General features: G+C 43.2%; 1 protein-coding gene across 1 annotated transcript; it reads right to left on the reverse strand.

Annotated features, from left to right (window-relative positions):
- Window positions 1-382: 382 nt before the first annotated feature.
- On the reverse strand, window positions 383-11477 carry LOC107105996 (zinc finger transcription factor Trps1-like). Its single transcript, XM_015406070.1, has 3 exons — window positions 11448-11477; window positions 9873-9995; window positions 383-2200 (listed from the first exon to the last, which is right to left on the reverse strand). Exons 1-3 carry the CDS (start codon window positions 11475-11477, stop codon window positions 1136-1138), a joined length of 1218 nt encoding a protein of 405 aa, XP_015261556.1. The 3' UTR covers window positions 383-1135.
- Window positions 11478-14007: the final 2530 nt, after the last annotated feature.

The raw sequence follows: 14007 nt of genomic DNA on the forward strand, positions 1-14007 counted from the left end.
CTCCCACTCGGAAGCAAAATTGCGAAAGAGCAGCTAATACAAAAAAAAAAATATTAATACTATGCAAATCAAGTCTGTAAAGTAGCTTCCCTATTCGAGACATCAGACGGAGTTCTTCTCTACAGAACAGCACTCCGCCAACTTATATTTTGGCCAAAGCATGTTACCCAGAATCCCCTGAGATATGGTTTGCAACCCCAGGACTTTTTTTGTGCTGAACTTTAGCACAATCTCCATTTAAGGGGCCCTCCCACATCCTTCTAAGCTTATGAGGCAGACTGGAAAGGTGAAGGTCTTCTCTGCACATATACAGTAATTTTTTTTTGAGACCTAACTCCTTTCACTTCTGTCTTTCCTGAGGTTTTTTTTTTTTTTAAGTTTTAAATTTCCCCCCCTCCACACTGGGAGGGGAGGGAAAAAACAGTACAGAGTGGCCTTTATAGACTTAAATGCTCTCATTGTCGTTCCTGGATCAGCAGAGTTTTAAATTGTTCAATCTATCGTTGCCCTAGACTTGCAAAGACGGAGGAGAACAGAGGTTGACCACAAGGTCAAGCGATCAAATAGGAGCTTAGCGCGAGGCACATCCGGAGAAAAATACTGCCTCCAGATGGTGGAAATGACAATGCCATGGCACATTCTAACAAGGCCAAAGTGAACCCAAATGAGGAAAAAAAAATACTACTAGATTTCTGGACATCAGTTTATTTAACAAGTCCATTTCGCTATACAGTATGCATATGTTACTGTACACCTGCGTCAGCATTACACATCTTTGCATTCTAGCCAGCTGCATTTCTTGCACAAGAACAAAAGCATTAGTTGTCTGGTTAAGTTTGTCAAAGATATTTGCCCTGATATAGTGTCTTCTGTATAGTTTTGGTGGGACGGGTCCCAAGTGATTATCCCTGCCCCCCCCTTCCAGCTGCCATCCGTTTAGCTTTTCCTTCTTAGTTACTTAACTTTTTCCATTTAAAGAAAGGAAAAGGGGGGGGAGAGAAGAGAATGGAGGATTGTATACTGGATAAGGCATGCTTGCTATATGAAGTGCTTAATAAGACATTACAAGCTATTGAATTCCCATCAAGGAAACCTATTTCTGTTTAATTGTGCTAAGTGCTAAGGTTTGTTTGTTTTACTCTTTAGGTTTGCCATTCGTTTCAGCTTGTGCATTGTTCCTATGTAGGCCCCTCTGGATGTGAGTTGTGAAGTCATACTTGTCCGTGCAAAAATATTGGCATATGCTGCACTGGAAAGGTCCGCCGTCACCATGGCAACTCATATGCAAGGCATACATCACTTCATCCAGAAAGACAATGCCACAGTGCACACACTTGGTTGACAGTTCGTCTTGAGTACTTCGGTCAACTTTTTCCGTTTTCACTACATTCAAGGGACCTTCATTTTTTACATTTGGGGGTGCCTTAGCTTTCTCCTTGGAGGCACCGTTTGCAGTTGGCCCAGGTCTGGAATGTTTTATCGCCAAATCGAGAGGAATGTCATTGTCGGATCCGACAGCTGAAAAATGAGGAGGCAGATTAAAGGTGGGGTAAGGCACATAGTTTTGGCAAGGATTTGGTAGGCCAGGCACATGACTCAAGTAGTGTGGGTTCCCAGGAACGGACAGCTTATATTTACTCCAGAATCTCAGCCAGTCAGCTTCACTTTGAAAGTCATTGTGTACAAGTGGAAGCCCAAAGAGCGGGTACTGGTACTTTTCAATGGGGCTTCCGGGTGGCGAATAGTTCGGGTGCTTTGCGGGTCTCATGTATTTCTCTATTGGACTGCCTCTCTCTGAGCTTCCTTTTCCTTCTGATACGGAGGAACTATTGCCTGGGTCTCCGGTACTTTCCTGAGGACTTTTTATCTGAATGTGCAAAGGTTGCATCCTTTTGTGAATATCCAGAGCAGTTTGGCTGACCAAGATTGACTGCGGAGAAGAATGGCTTTTAGTCAATGAACCCGGGGCTTCATATTTACTCAGGCTGGGAAGCTGGATTTCTCTCGGGTGACCTTCCGTCAAATGATCCTCTGACCTCCTATCTAGCGGACTGCCATTGACTTGTTCCTCGCTGCTCCCCCTCTGCTGTTTGTTTAGCTGTTCAGCCTGAAGGGCCTCTGGGTTAAGGCGCTTTCTCGTCCGTCTCCTAATGATCTGCTCACCGTTGTTCTGCTTAATGATGTTTAAAGGCCTGGGAGTCTGCATATAAAACACAAAAACATCATCATCAGTGAAGGAGCACCTTTACCCAAAGCTTTGCGGAACTGCCTGTGCAAATCCCCAAGTTATAGTTTGGAGCCGTTTCGGTGGACATTCATACAGAATGGCCTCCTTGGGTCAAGCCTAGCAATGCAAGTGAAATTCTTAATTTTAAGTAATTAAAAAGACACACACCAAGCAATCTCTCTTTGAATTGCTTTAATCTGTATCAGAGCACTAGACTGAACACCCTTATCCTAATAACCTTGAAAATTACCAAATGCCTTCAAGGATGGCTTGAGCACACAAAATTCCACATTATTTCAGTGGTGACCAAGGACCCTCAGAACCACAAGCCCAAATTCTTTTGGTACTAAATTAGCACACAGGGCTTTGATGACTGCAGTGCTTATTCCCAGTTAACCCACAACCTATTTTCTGTGCGGTACTGAGATGTTTAATGACTAAAGCACATTGCATAGCACTGCATAAAACAAAGTGCTCAGTCATACGGACTTTAGACCTGCCTTGCTGGTTCCAGCATTTTGTCTAGTTCTTTCTTTCCATTGGTTGCTAGGTATGTGCCCTTGGGAAAGCGATAAGCCAGCCACGGCAAACACAGCCATCTCAAGTTGGCTATCCCAAGATCTGATCTTCTGAATCTGGAAGGTTCCATTTCTCTTATCACAACTCAAAGCAGGCCAATCCCATTCAAAAGCTACCTGTGCTACCTAGGCCATTACTGCATCTTGTGACAACGAATCCAGCCCCACTTAGTAGAGTGATGCCAACATCCAGGCCAGGAGCTGGTCCTCTGGCTATGTGCGCTATGCATTTGTGCCACATTGACAGGAGTAGGGCCACCTGCAGTACCTTTATATGTCTTGTAGGCACAACAGAGAATTGCATTCATAGCATGTAATGACATGTAATGACAAAGTGAGTCATAAGGACCACATCACTGCAGTCTTGTACCAGCTACACTGGCTTCTAATTCACTTCTGGACACAATTCAAGGTGCCAGTAAAAAAGGTAAAGGTAAAGGTTCCCTTGCTTGAAAGCCAGTTGCCAGTATTGATCTGCAAAGCCCTACAAGGCTCAGAGCCAGCCTATCTCAATGAGAACTTAGTCCCATAGGAACCCACCTGACCATTACAGACATGTTTGGTGATGGTCAGGGCTTTTTTTGTGGGGGAATGGGCTGGAACAGAGTTCCAGAACATCTTTGACAAAATCCTTTTAAAATGTTTAAAAGTTCATGAGTCATGCAGTATACAGATTGAAAACGTCATTTCCCTCGAGAGTTCTGGCACCTCTTCAAAAAAAAAAAGCTCTGGTGGCAGTCCTACTTTGGGTGCCTCTGTTATCTGAAGCTAGATGGGGTGGCAACCTGAGAAAGGGTCTTCTCGGTTCTGGCTGGTGAAATTCCTTCCCCAGGGAGATTCCTCTGTCCCCCTCTATCATTATCTTCTGCCATTTTGTTCCATTTGATGTTTCCCTACTGACTTTCTTTCCAGTTTATGTTTTTAATTATTGTATGTATGTATGTATGTATGTATGTATGTATGTATGTATGTACTATTTTTGAAGTTGGTTTTTAATATTTTCAACTGTTTGCTAACTTAAAAGAACTAACTGAGTAGAAAAGGGGGGTAAAATGTTTTAAGGAGAAGAATTGTCTGTTATGGCTGTATAAAATTAAGCAGAAAGCAATGCAATATAAACTATTAATAATATTCAGTAATAACTGAGGGTTAAGGTGGTCTCATGCATTGTCCTATGGATACTTCTGTGCTACCTATTCTTTTTGTGATGTGGCAGTAATGACTGTGTTGAATATGCTGATCAATGAATATTTTAAGAGAACATTAGAAAATGGTAAGTTTCTAGTCTTACTGTTTGTAAAATACAATTTTAAAATGATGATAAAAAGATCAAGAATACAACAGCTATCACGTTTATGGAAGTTATGGGCAATCTATTCTTTACCTAAAAATACAAATACCTAAAAATACAAATTAGTTACAGTCTTTAAATTTACACCAAATTGGCCATCAGTCCTTCTATGGAAACAATAATAGAATGTTGTTGGAACTTTGCTTTCTGTTTTCAGAGGGGTTTTTTTTGGGAAAAAATGATTTATGCATATTAGCAACTTGAAATTAACGTTAAACGAGCCAGCAAAGTCCACCTGGCTATAATCTCTTTTATGAATCTATTGATTCACTTGACCTGGCTTCTTCACCTCCCCCTTTCTGCTTTTTTCTTTCCCTAGAGTCGAATCACCCGTGCCATTAATTGCCACTTAGCTTGTTAAGCTCTAACTTTCTATTAAAAATCTAAATCACAGGAAATATTCCCTGTGATTTAGATCTTTAATAAGAAGTCGAGACTTCTACCTCAGTGCACTTGAAACGGCAGCAAGGGCCAGGGTAGGGCAGCAGAGGAAGGGTCGGACTAGGATCTGAAGAGTCTGGATCCAAATCCCTACTCTGCCATGGAGCTCACTGGGTGACCTTGGGCCAATCACATGCTCTCAGCCGAACCGTCATCATAAGGCTGTTGTAAAGATAAAATAGGGAAGGGAAAACCATGACCTCCTTGGAAGAAAGGTTTATGACAATGATATTTGGGACCACTGTACCAGAAACTAGGTTGAATGCTGCGGGCTTTTTCACCACAAATATTTTAAACTTAAAAAAAAAAAATAATTCCAGAGCTACATTAAGCAGCATTTTGCAGGATCAGCTGCCAACATTTTTGTACTCTTTAAAAACTTCTTTAGTACAAGAAATGCCACTCCTCTCATTGGGTCTGCTTGCCTCTGTCATGTATTTAAAAGGTAAGGCGGTGGAAAGTACCTACATACTTGATAGGGTGCACGAGCAATGAACGGCGGTTGAAAGTGCCGTCAAATCGCAACTGACTTATGGCGACCCTGTAGGGTTTTTGAGGCAAGAGACGTTTAGAGGTGGTTTGCCATTTCCTGCCTCTGCATCACAACCCTGGTATTCCTTGGAGGTCCCCCATCCAAATACCAGCCAGGGCTGACCCTGCTTAGCTTCTGAGATCTGATGAGATCAGGCTAGCCTGGGCGATCCAAGTCAGGGCAAGCCATGAATAAGGGAGTGTGCACAGTCAAATGAGATTTGGCTTTTCACTCTTATTTTGGGGGAAGGTAAGTCAGTGATACTTTTAAGATTACTTCTAATCAGAGGAAAAGCAAAATATCAGCTCCCTGGATCATTGGTGTTTTTGATGCCCACTAATAATGGAGCTGCGGTGGCTCAAGTGATTAAGACGCTGAACTGCAGGCTGTGGAAGGTCAGTAGTTCAGCAGTTCGAGACCCGAGTTGCCACATGGCGGAGTGAGCTCCCGTCTCTAGTTCCAGCTCCTGCCAACCTAGCAGTTCGAAAGCAAGAAATTGCAAGTAGATAAATAGGTACCACTTCGGTGGGAAGGTAACAGCGTTCCGTGTGCCTTGGTGTTTAGTCATGCCGGCCATATGACCACGGAAACGTCTTCGGACAGCGCGGGCTCTTCGGCTTTGAAACGGAGATGAGCACTGCAACCCTAGAGTCGGACTCGACTGGCTTTCGAGCAAGGGAACCTTTACCTTTAATGTCTTCAATCACAGTCAAAAAGTACTCAGATACTATGGCATGCTCATGCCATGCATTTATTTATCCATTTGATGGTGACAGAGTTTGAACGAACTTGCACTTTGTTTCTAAGGCTGCTCTGTCAGATTCCATCGCCATGAACAATTATTTATGAGTGACAGATTCTGGATCAGAATCCTTATTGGTCGGCCAGGAAAAAAGAAAACCCCTCCATTTTTCAAAATGTTGATATGTTCACATGATTTTTATTGAATTACTCTATATGTTATTTTGAATGCTCTTTTAATGTTCAAATGTTTTCATGTTCTCTGCCTTGGGGGACCCTAGTTGTGTGGAAAGGCAGCATAAACATATTTAAAGCAGAAATATAAAGCAAGCACCCACATCGGATGTCACACCAACATGTGGTTAGACTGAAGACTTCATAATTCGGGAAGTTTTCACTATCTGCTGAGCATGTGAAGGAAAGGGTCACATGATCAGCCCGTGGACTTCAGGCTCCCACATACTGAATTGGACCATCAGTCCATCAAGGTCAGCACTGTCTACTCAGATTGGCAGCCAGGGACTCAGGCAAAGGTCTTTTATATCAACTGCTTCCTGGTCCTTTTAACTGGAGGGGCCAGGAATTTGAACCTTGTGCATGCAAAGCAGAGGAAGCTCTTCCACTGAGCCACGGCCCCTCTCCAACATTGTCCCCGTGGCCTACACCAGCACAAGCGAACAAAAGTCTGTTTGGGACAAATGAAATCAGCCTACACGTGAACAGTGTGTGTATCTGCTGTAGCATACGCTTCTTTACTGGCATAATAAGCATCGTGGAGCCAAAATTTCCCTGCGTTTGCATATCTGTGTCAAAAACAATGGCAACAACAAAAAAAATGAACACAAAACAAAACTCCTACATTTTGCCTCTCTGTTTTCAGTTGTCACTGCCTAGCTGGGTAAAGGTTTAATTACACCAGTGGCCTTTGATTGGGCAGAGCTAAATTAAACTCATTAACGTCAGCTTACATCAAATGACATCTCATTGCTATGCTCCAATATTGCAGCTAAAAATGGCGTTATCTTAGCTCTGTGCTAATGAAATAAAGGTTTTACAACTTATTACCAATTAGCAGTGTTGCCAGCATCCATTTATAAAGATTGCTTCCTATGTTTTATGAGGGTTTTTTTTAATCTCAAAAAAAGAAAATTATTTTTGCAGCTATAATATATTCACTATCTTGTAGCAATGGGGTAAAAACTACCAAAGCATAAAATTACATGAAATTAAAAGCATGTTTTTTTAAAAAATGATAGTCTTGCATAAGAAGCAGAAATCTGCCTTTAAACTACGGCCAATCTATTGCACATACAACCCTTTGTCAACAAGAAAATTCCATGGAAGCTGATAGTTTGGAATCCGGGTCCAAACCAGATATCTGGGGCACTGCTATCTGGATTGGCCTCTCTTCAGTAATGTGTAGCTGAAAGATGACATGTAATGGAAGATCAACACGTTCAGTTTCCTTGTCTCTTTTCATTGGCTGCTGCTTAGGAAGTATAGAGAACTCAGACAGCAGAGTTATCATGCCATGCAACTTTTTAAATTATATGTTAGTGGGAACAGGTGGGTTGAAGGTGCAGCTCAGCAGTAGCTACACATCCTGATACCTTCAGGTGGGCAGCTGTGTTAGTTTGACTCCAGTGCAGGGGTCATTTTGTAGAAAAAGAGCTAGGGGAACTCATTAGCATAACTCATTAGCATATGCCACACCCCCTGACATCACCGGAAGTGTGTCATAAGGCCACAAACCCCGCCCCCAACGTTCCCGGCTGCCGCTGGCGGCCTTGCAGCTCCACTGCCGAGCCCCATGAGGCAGGCAGGGGTGGGGAGAGGCAGGGAGGAAGCAACTTACCCTCCCTCTTCTCCTGCCTCCTCCTGGCTGAATGAGGGCCGGAAGCGGGGCGGCCGGAAGCGGGGGGCGGGGCTTCGTCATGTGCCCCGCCCCCCGTACCTCACCCGGGGGAACTGCGATCCCCCGTGATCCCCCCCGAAATGACCTCTGCTCCAGGGGCACCGTTAAGACCAACAAAGTTTGATTCTGGGTATAAGCTTTCGTGTGCGTGCACACTTCTGTGCATGCGCATGAAAGCTTATACCCAGAATTAAACTTTGTTGGTCTTAAAGGTGTTGCTGGACTCATACTTTATCCCAGTACCTTGTTTGGGCTCAGAAAATCTTTCATGAGGATCTTGAAGTAGCAGGTCATAGCAGAAAGCTGTTCAGTAACGGACCTTCTCAGTCAGCATGGAATAGTGGTTTAAAGTGTTGGACTAAGATCTGGAAGACCCAGGTTCAAGCCTCCACTATGCCATGGAAACCTGCTGGGTGACCTTGGAACAATCAGCCTAACTTACCCTCACTGGGCTGCTGTTGTTGTTGTGAGGATAAAACGAAGGAGAGGAGAACAATGCTGTGGGGTATGAACATCCAAATAAATAAATCACTATAGCACTAAGTTTTCATGTCCAATGTGCTGACTTCAAGGCTCAACTGCCACACACCAGTACAGTCGTGTGCATGTTGATGGTGCAAGCAAAACACCAAAAAGATGGGTGCACTACTTGCTGTTGTGCGACAAGCTTGCAGTTCTGACGGAATGGATTGGAAGCATCAACTATTGCAATATCCTGTATCTGAGGTAAGAGATGGCAAGCCTAACTTGCATAGGTGAACGCGATGTCACACATTAAACACAATTAGGCTTTGTTGGTTAAAATTATCATTTTAATTCCGTACCGGGAAGTCAGGAAGGGCACGATTATCATTTTTATTAAATATTTGGGTTACTGATACCATATTGGAAAGCTATCTCAAGAAAAAAAATCCATTTTAATTAATATCAGAAAAAATATCAACATTCCCCAAACTGAGTGAAAATGATAATGATGCCCCTTCCAAAATGAAATCAAAACATAATTTTTAAAAAAGTGCCTCCAGGCACTGAGAGCTGTAAGAGAGAGGAAGGATGTACATTTTGGGGGCACATCAGCCCTTTAAAGGACCACTGTTTTAATGACCCAGGTCTACCCCCCCCCATTGAAACAGTGGTCCTTTAAAGTTCAAAGTGTTAATGCACCACATACAGAGTAACAGAAAGGCCTCCTGACCCAATTCCAGATATTTCCTGTATTTAGTGGGAGTGAAATACTGGAATCGGGAAATATCGGGAGTGCCTTTTGCAGTACAGGATATTGCTGATCCAATCTGATACCGGAAATATCAGACATTTTGTTGGGTTGGTAATATATGCACACACACCTCTAATCACAATGCTCAAAAACTTTCACATCACCAGACGGCAAAACAAACACAATGGTCTTCCAAGGAGATTGTTCGCACATTCTGAGACAACTCATAATGTATTGACTAACCAACAGATGAAATCCAATCATATAATATGTGCATGTGTAAACTGATCCTATACAAGTGAACTATTCCAGATTTGATCTTTGGGGGGTTGGCAACTTGTTAGGGGGTTGAGTGGGATTGCTCCCTGCAGGAGATACTACCAAATGGTCAGAAATAGTCTTTTAGCCACATATAATTGTGGGTTTTGGGGTTTTTTTTACAATTACTGATAATAAAAATACTGATTTATAAAAGTACTTATAAATAATGCCAACTGAAGCATATCTATCTAAAGAAGTAGCAACTTTTCCTGTACTCTTCATTTTGTAAGAAACTAATGTTCCTGTTCGTCATGAAAATGAGGGTTTCCTTTCAATTTTGTGAACTTCTGTTATGTTTCTGTGAAGAGGCTGGGGAGGGGGGAATAGTCCCCATTTCATGCTTTATTTTGTATCAAAATAATTAATGCCTCATTGGTAATCTCCAACATAAGTCTCCTCTCTACGGTGTATCAGCATCTTCCATAATGAATCACATCTGATCCCAGAGTGACCGCAGCGAAAACGCAGTTAGGAAATTAGCCGCAGCTGCCCAGCTTCAGCCGAGCTGCCTGAAACCTTTCCTGTATAAAAATGAGTAAGTTCTTCCTACCGAGTGAAGCTTCTGGTAGAGACCACACGCGTTGCATACGTATCCTCCATTTGCATTCTTTCGCCAGAGAGAGGTCTTTGTGGTCAGGCAATTGGCACAAAAAACACCCGAGCCTCTACGTCTCTGAAACAGGGGGAGGGGGAAACAGAAGGTCAAAGGTTAGTCACATGATCTGTAGAGTTAGGACAAATCAACACAGGAGTTTTGTCTGTAGGCTGGCAACAATTGATAGTATAAAACCACACTACCCATAATGAGGTCAAGTTCAATTGTACTTAATAGGCACTGCTGATTTTCATTACAATTTACCCTACATTGATGGATGAGGTGCGCAAAAATGCCACGGCTTCTCTCCCCCCCCCCCACAGTAACACTTCTAACTTTTTGAACTTCAGGGTTTGTGCCTTTAACAACTGGGTTCCAAACTCTGAATTTCAGTGTTCTATTTTGATGGAGGGGCGAGAAAGGACTCCTGCTGATCTTGCCAGTTCCCCGAAGCGAGTTTTTATTACTTTTATTTGAAACGTGTGATGTTTAACAACAAGAAATTTTTTTACATCTGATTCATTTCTATTTCTCTACTGCCCCTCTTCAGTTCTGGGAAGAAACTCTACATGTCCCAACGATACACAAGCACCAAATCAGAGCTTTTAGAACTTAATTCTAAAATTTACCTATACAACCATCTATTTTCTACTATCCACTGAGACTGCAGGGACTAATCAAATGGTTGATCAAGAGTGCATGAGGGCACTTCTGTACTTCTGCTGTTAGGCAATGCTGCCTCACTGATGGGGTGATTTTAATTTTGTCAAGCAGAGAAATGTACCAGCATAGCTCTTCCAAATGCAAAAGCTCTCTTCACTAGAGCTACTGACTGAAACCTACAGCTTTACTGTTTAGAAGTGGGTGTTACTGAAGAGAGGTGCTCATTAAATTCCGTCTGTGGCATAACAATATCATTAAACTTTTCATGTCAACAGGAACATCACAAAAACAGGCAGCATTTGAGAGCACAATTGCTAAAACATACAATGAAATGCCTGTCTTGTTCTAGGCTTCCCCCCCCCCCGAAAAAAATTAATCATTTCAACATTGGTTTCTTTATTTTTTAAAAAATACATGTTTAATAAAAGTCCTCCATATTGCACAAGTTTAGAGAGAACAGTTTCAGTAAAAGATTAAACTGATTTTGTTCTAAATTAAAAAATTACTGGTCCTGTAAATCAAAATTTCAAGGTGTCGTCAAATTTAAGTAATTTATTTAACTTTACTCCATACTGCAGGGAAAAGGGGGGGGGTATCAGTGCCAAGAAAGTACAATGGTTATAATTGTACTCTGATACATTTCAAATGGAAAGCTTTTTGCAGACATAATTTTGGCTTGGAGTGTGGAACACTTTCTTGGCATTGAAAGGGCATTTGATTCATCGGGTGTTTCACAATGTATCACTAAAAAGACCTGGTGATCAGCCAGTTCCCTATAGGGTAATTTTTCCATCCAGATGCAAGTGCTATCAGAGGCCCTCGTCAGCTAAACTAATTATGATCTTGCATTTGCTGATGCCTGCTCACTCTTAACGTTCGACATCCCCCATTAATCATCGATACGAGGAAAATGAATGAAATGTAGAGAAAACGAGGGCTGGTAACCTACACGGTCATAAAAATCTAAAATGAGTGCAATAATTTAACAAGATCGGGGAAATGTTTTTCAGTGAGCACAAAGTCAGACTAACAATTGCCCTTTTAAACCAAGAACACAATTTCATTAGTGTAGCAGGTTGTGTCACTTTAAGTCGAGCTAATAAAACCAACTGCATTGCCAGGATAATCTCTTGTCCAACCTCCCCCCCCCCAGTATCACTAAACCAGAGTCATAATTACACCATATTTTATGACCTAAAACTTAATACCAAAGGACCGTCTTCATGCAGTAGCCCCCTGACAATCTTTAGATACATTCCTTTAGTATGTTCCTTATTTTATTTTTAGGAATCTCTCTCTCTCTCTGGTACTATCAAAACCCTGGAGGTAGCTTAAAATCATTCACCATAATAAAATTAGACACAGTGGACTCTAACCCACAGCCTTTAGGTTTGCCAGGTTCACCCCGGACATGGGCGAGGGATGGGAGGGGTAGGGTTGCCAGATCCAGGGTGGGAAACTCCTGGAGATTTGGGAGTGGAGCCTGGGGAGGACAGGGACCTCAAAGGGGTACAATGCCACAGAGCCCATCCTTCAAAGTATCCATTTTCTCCAAGGGAACTGATCTTTGTCATCTGGAGATGAGCTCTAATTCTGGGGGATCCCCAGGTCCCACCTGGAGGCTGGCATCCCTATTACATAACAAGGTATTAAAATACATTCGAGTAACTAACTTTTTAAAAAGTCTAAGCTAACTTCTCCTTGTGAGATCCCAACTGATAGCCACAACTCGTTCCTTTAGAGATCAATAAACTTTTCATTAAGTAAATTCATCGTTGAGCATGCAGAGTTAGATTAAATGGAAACTATTCTACATTCCTGCCATTTGGATTTGATTGAAAAATATCCTCCGCTTTCCAAATTTTCGTGGAGCTGATGACTACTTGCAGTGGCATGTTGAACAGGGTGTAGTTTTAGCATGAGTCTTCCATGCTTGCAAAAAGCGTTGTATATGGTGGTTATTTGAAGGCCACAGAATCATATTGAACAAGTGATCTGTACCGTAAAATAGCAATGTATATAATGATAATGAGAAGGTCTGTCGGTCTCTGGCAAAGATATTTCTCTGACTGAGAACTTGGAGAGCCAGCGCCAGACCGAGTAGATAATCCTGAGGAACAGAGACCAATGGTCTGACTTGGCAAAAGGTAGCTTCATACATTCATATGACAATACACTCAATGAAAAAAGCCAATTTATTTATTCATTTTCTGTCATTATCCCATGGGGGGAGGTCAAAAGGAGGAGGAGGAGAAGAAGAGATTGGATTCATACCCCGCCCTTCACTTGGCGCCTCAGAGTGGTTTACAAACTCCTTTCCCTTCTCCTCCTCACAACAGACACCTTGTGAGGTAGGTGGGGCTGAGAGAGCTCTGACAGAAACTGCTCTTTCAAGAACAGCTCTGACAGAACTATGGCTTGCCCAAGGTCATCCAGCAGCTGCAAGTGGAGGAGTGGGGAATCAAACTCAGTTCTCCCAGATTAGAGTCCTCACATTTAACCACTACACCAAACTGGCTCTGCAGAGATGGCACTGCAGCGGGAGGACCAGACATGATGGAAACCGTTGCTGTCCTCAACCATAGGCCTGGCAGAACATTTCTGTCTTACTGGCCTTGCAGAACTGTAGCATGTCCAGCAGAGAACAGTTGTCATTTGGCAGAGAGTTCCACCAGGCTAGCACCAGGGCCAAAAAGGCCCTGGCTCTAGTTGAGGACAGCCGGATATCTTTTGGGCCTAACTGGAATATTAACTTACTCACAGTCCATATTGAAGCTCCTTTCAGCCCTAACACAACTGGTTTGACTACAGAGCATACCAACATTTAAAAGAGGGACAACACACAACCCCATTAGATATATTTAGGCCCCTGCCACACGGCAGGGAAAACACGAGGCGAAGTGCGGCTAAAGAGAGCCACATCAAAAAAGATATGCGCGGGCGGGATCCCACGGATCCTGTGCACCGCGCGCCGTTGCTCCCCGGCACGATCACATGCCGGGGAGGGAGAGTTGGAGGCAAGGGGGAGGCCGCCGCAAGGACGCGCGGCCGATCCCACGGCCGGTTTGAGCCGCTCTACTTCGCAAGAACCACCCAGGTAGGTGGTTCTTTTTAATGCGGGTTTACGCGCGGAAGAGACAGATTGGGGACGGACAGGCAACGATTCCCAGATATTGCCGTGGGATCGCGCCCGTTTGATCCGCCCCCGTTCTGTTTAGCTCCCGGACCAAAACCCCTCGTATGAACGGGGCCTTAGTCAGTTAGGGCTGATACATGATTAGGTAAAGGTAAAGGTTCCCTTGCTCAAAAGCCAGTCGAATCCGACTCTAGGGTTGCGGTGCTCATCTCCGTTTCAAAGCCGAAGAGCCAGCGCTGTCCGAAAATGTTCCCGTGGTCATGTGGCCGGCATGACTAAACACCAAGGTGC

This window comes from Gekko japonicus, unplaced genomic scaffold (genome assembly GCF_001447785.1).
Source record: "Gekko japonicus isolate JY-2015 unplaced genomic scaffold, Gekko_japonicus_V1.1 scaffold537, whole genome shotgun sequence".
Classification (NCBI taxonomy): domain Eukaryota; kingdom Metazoa; phylum Chordata; class Lepidosauria; order Squamata; family Gekkonidae; genus Gekko; species Gekko japonicus.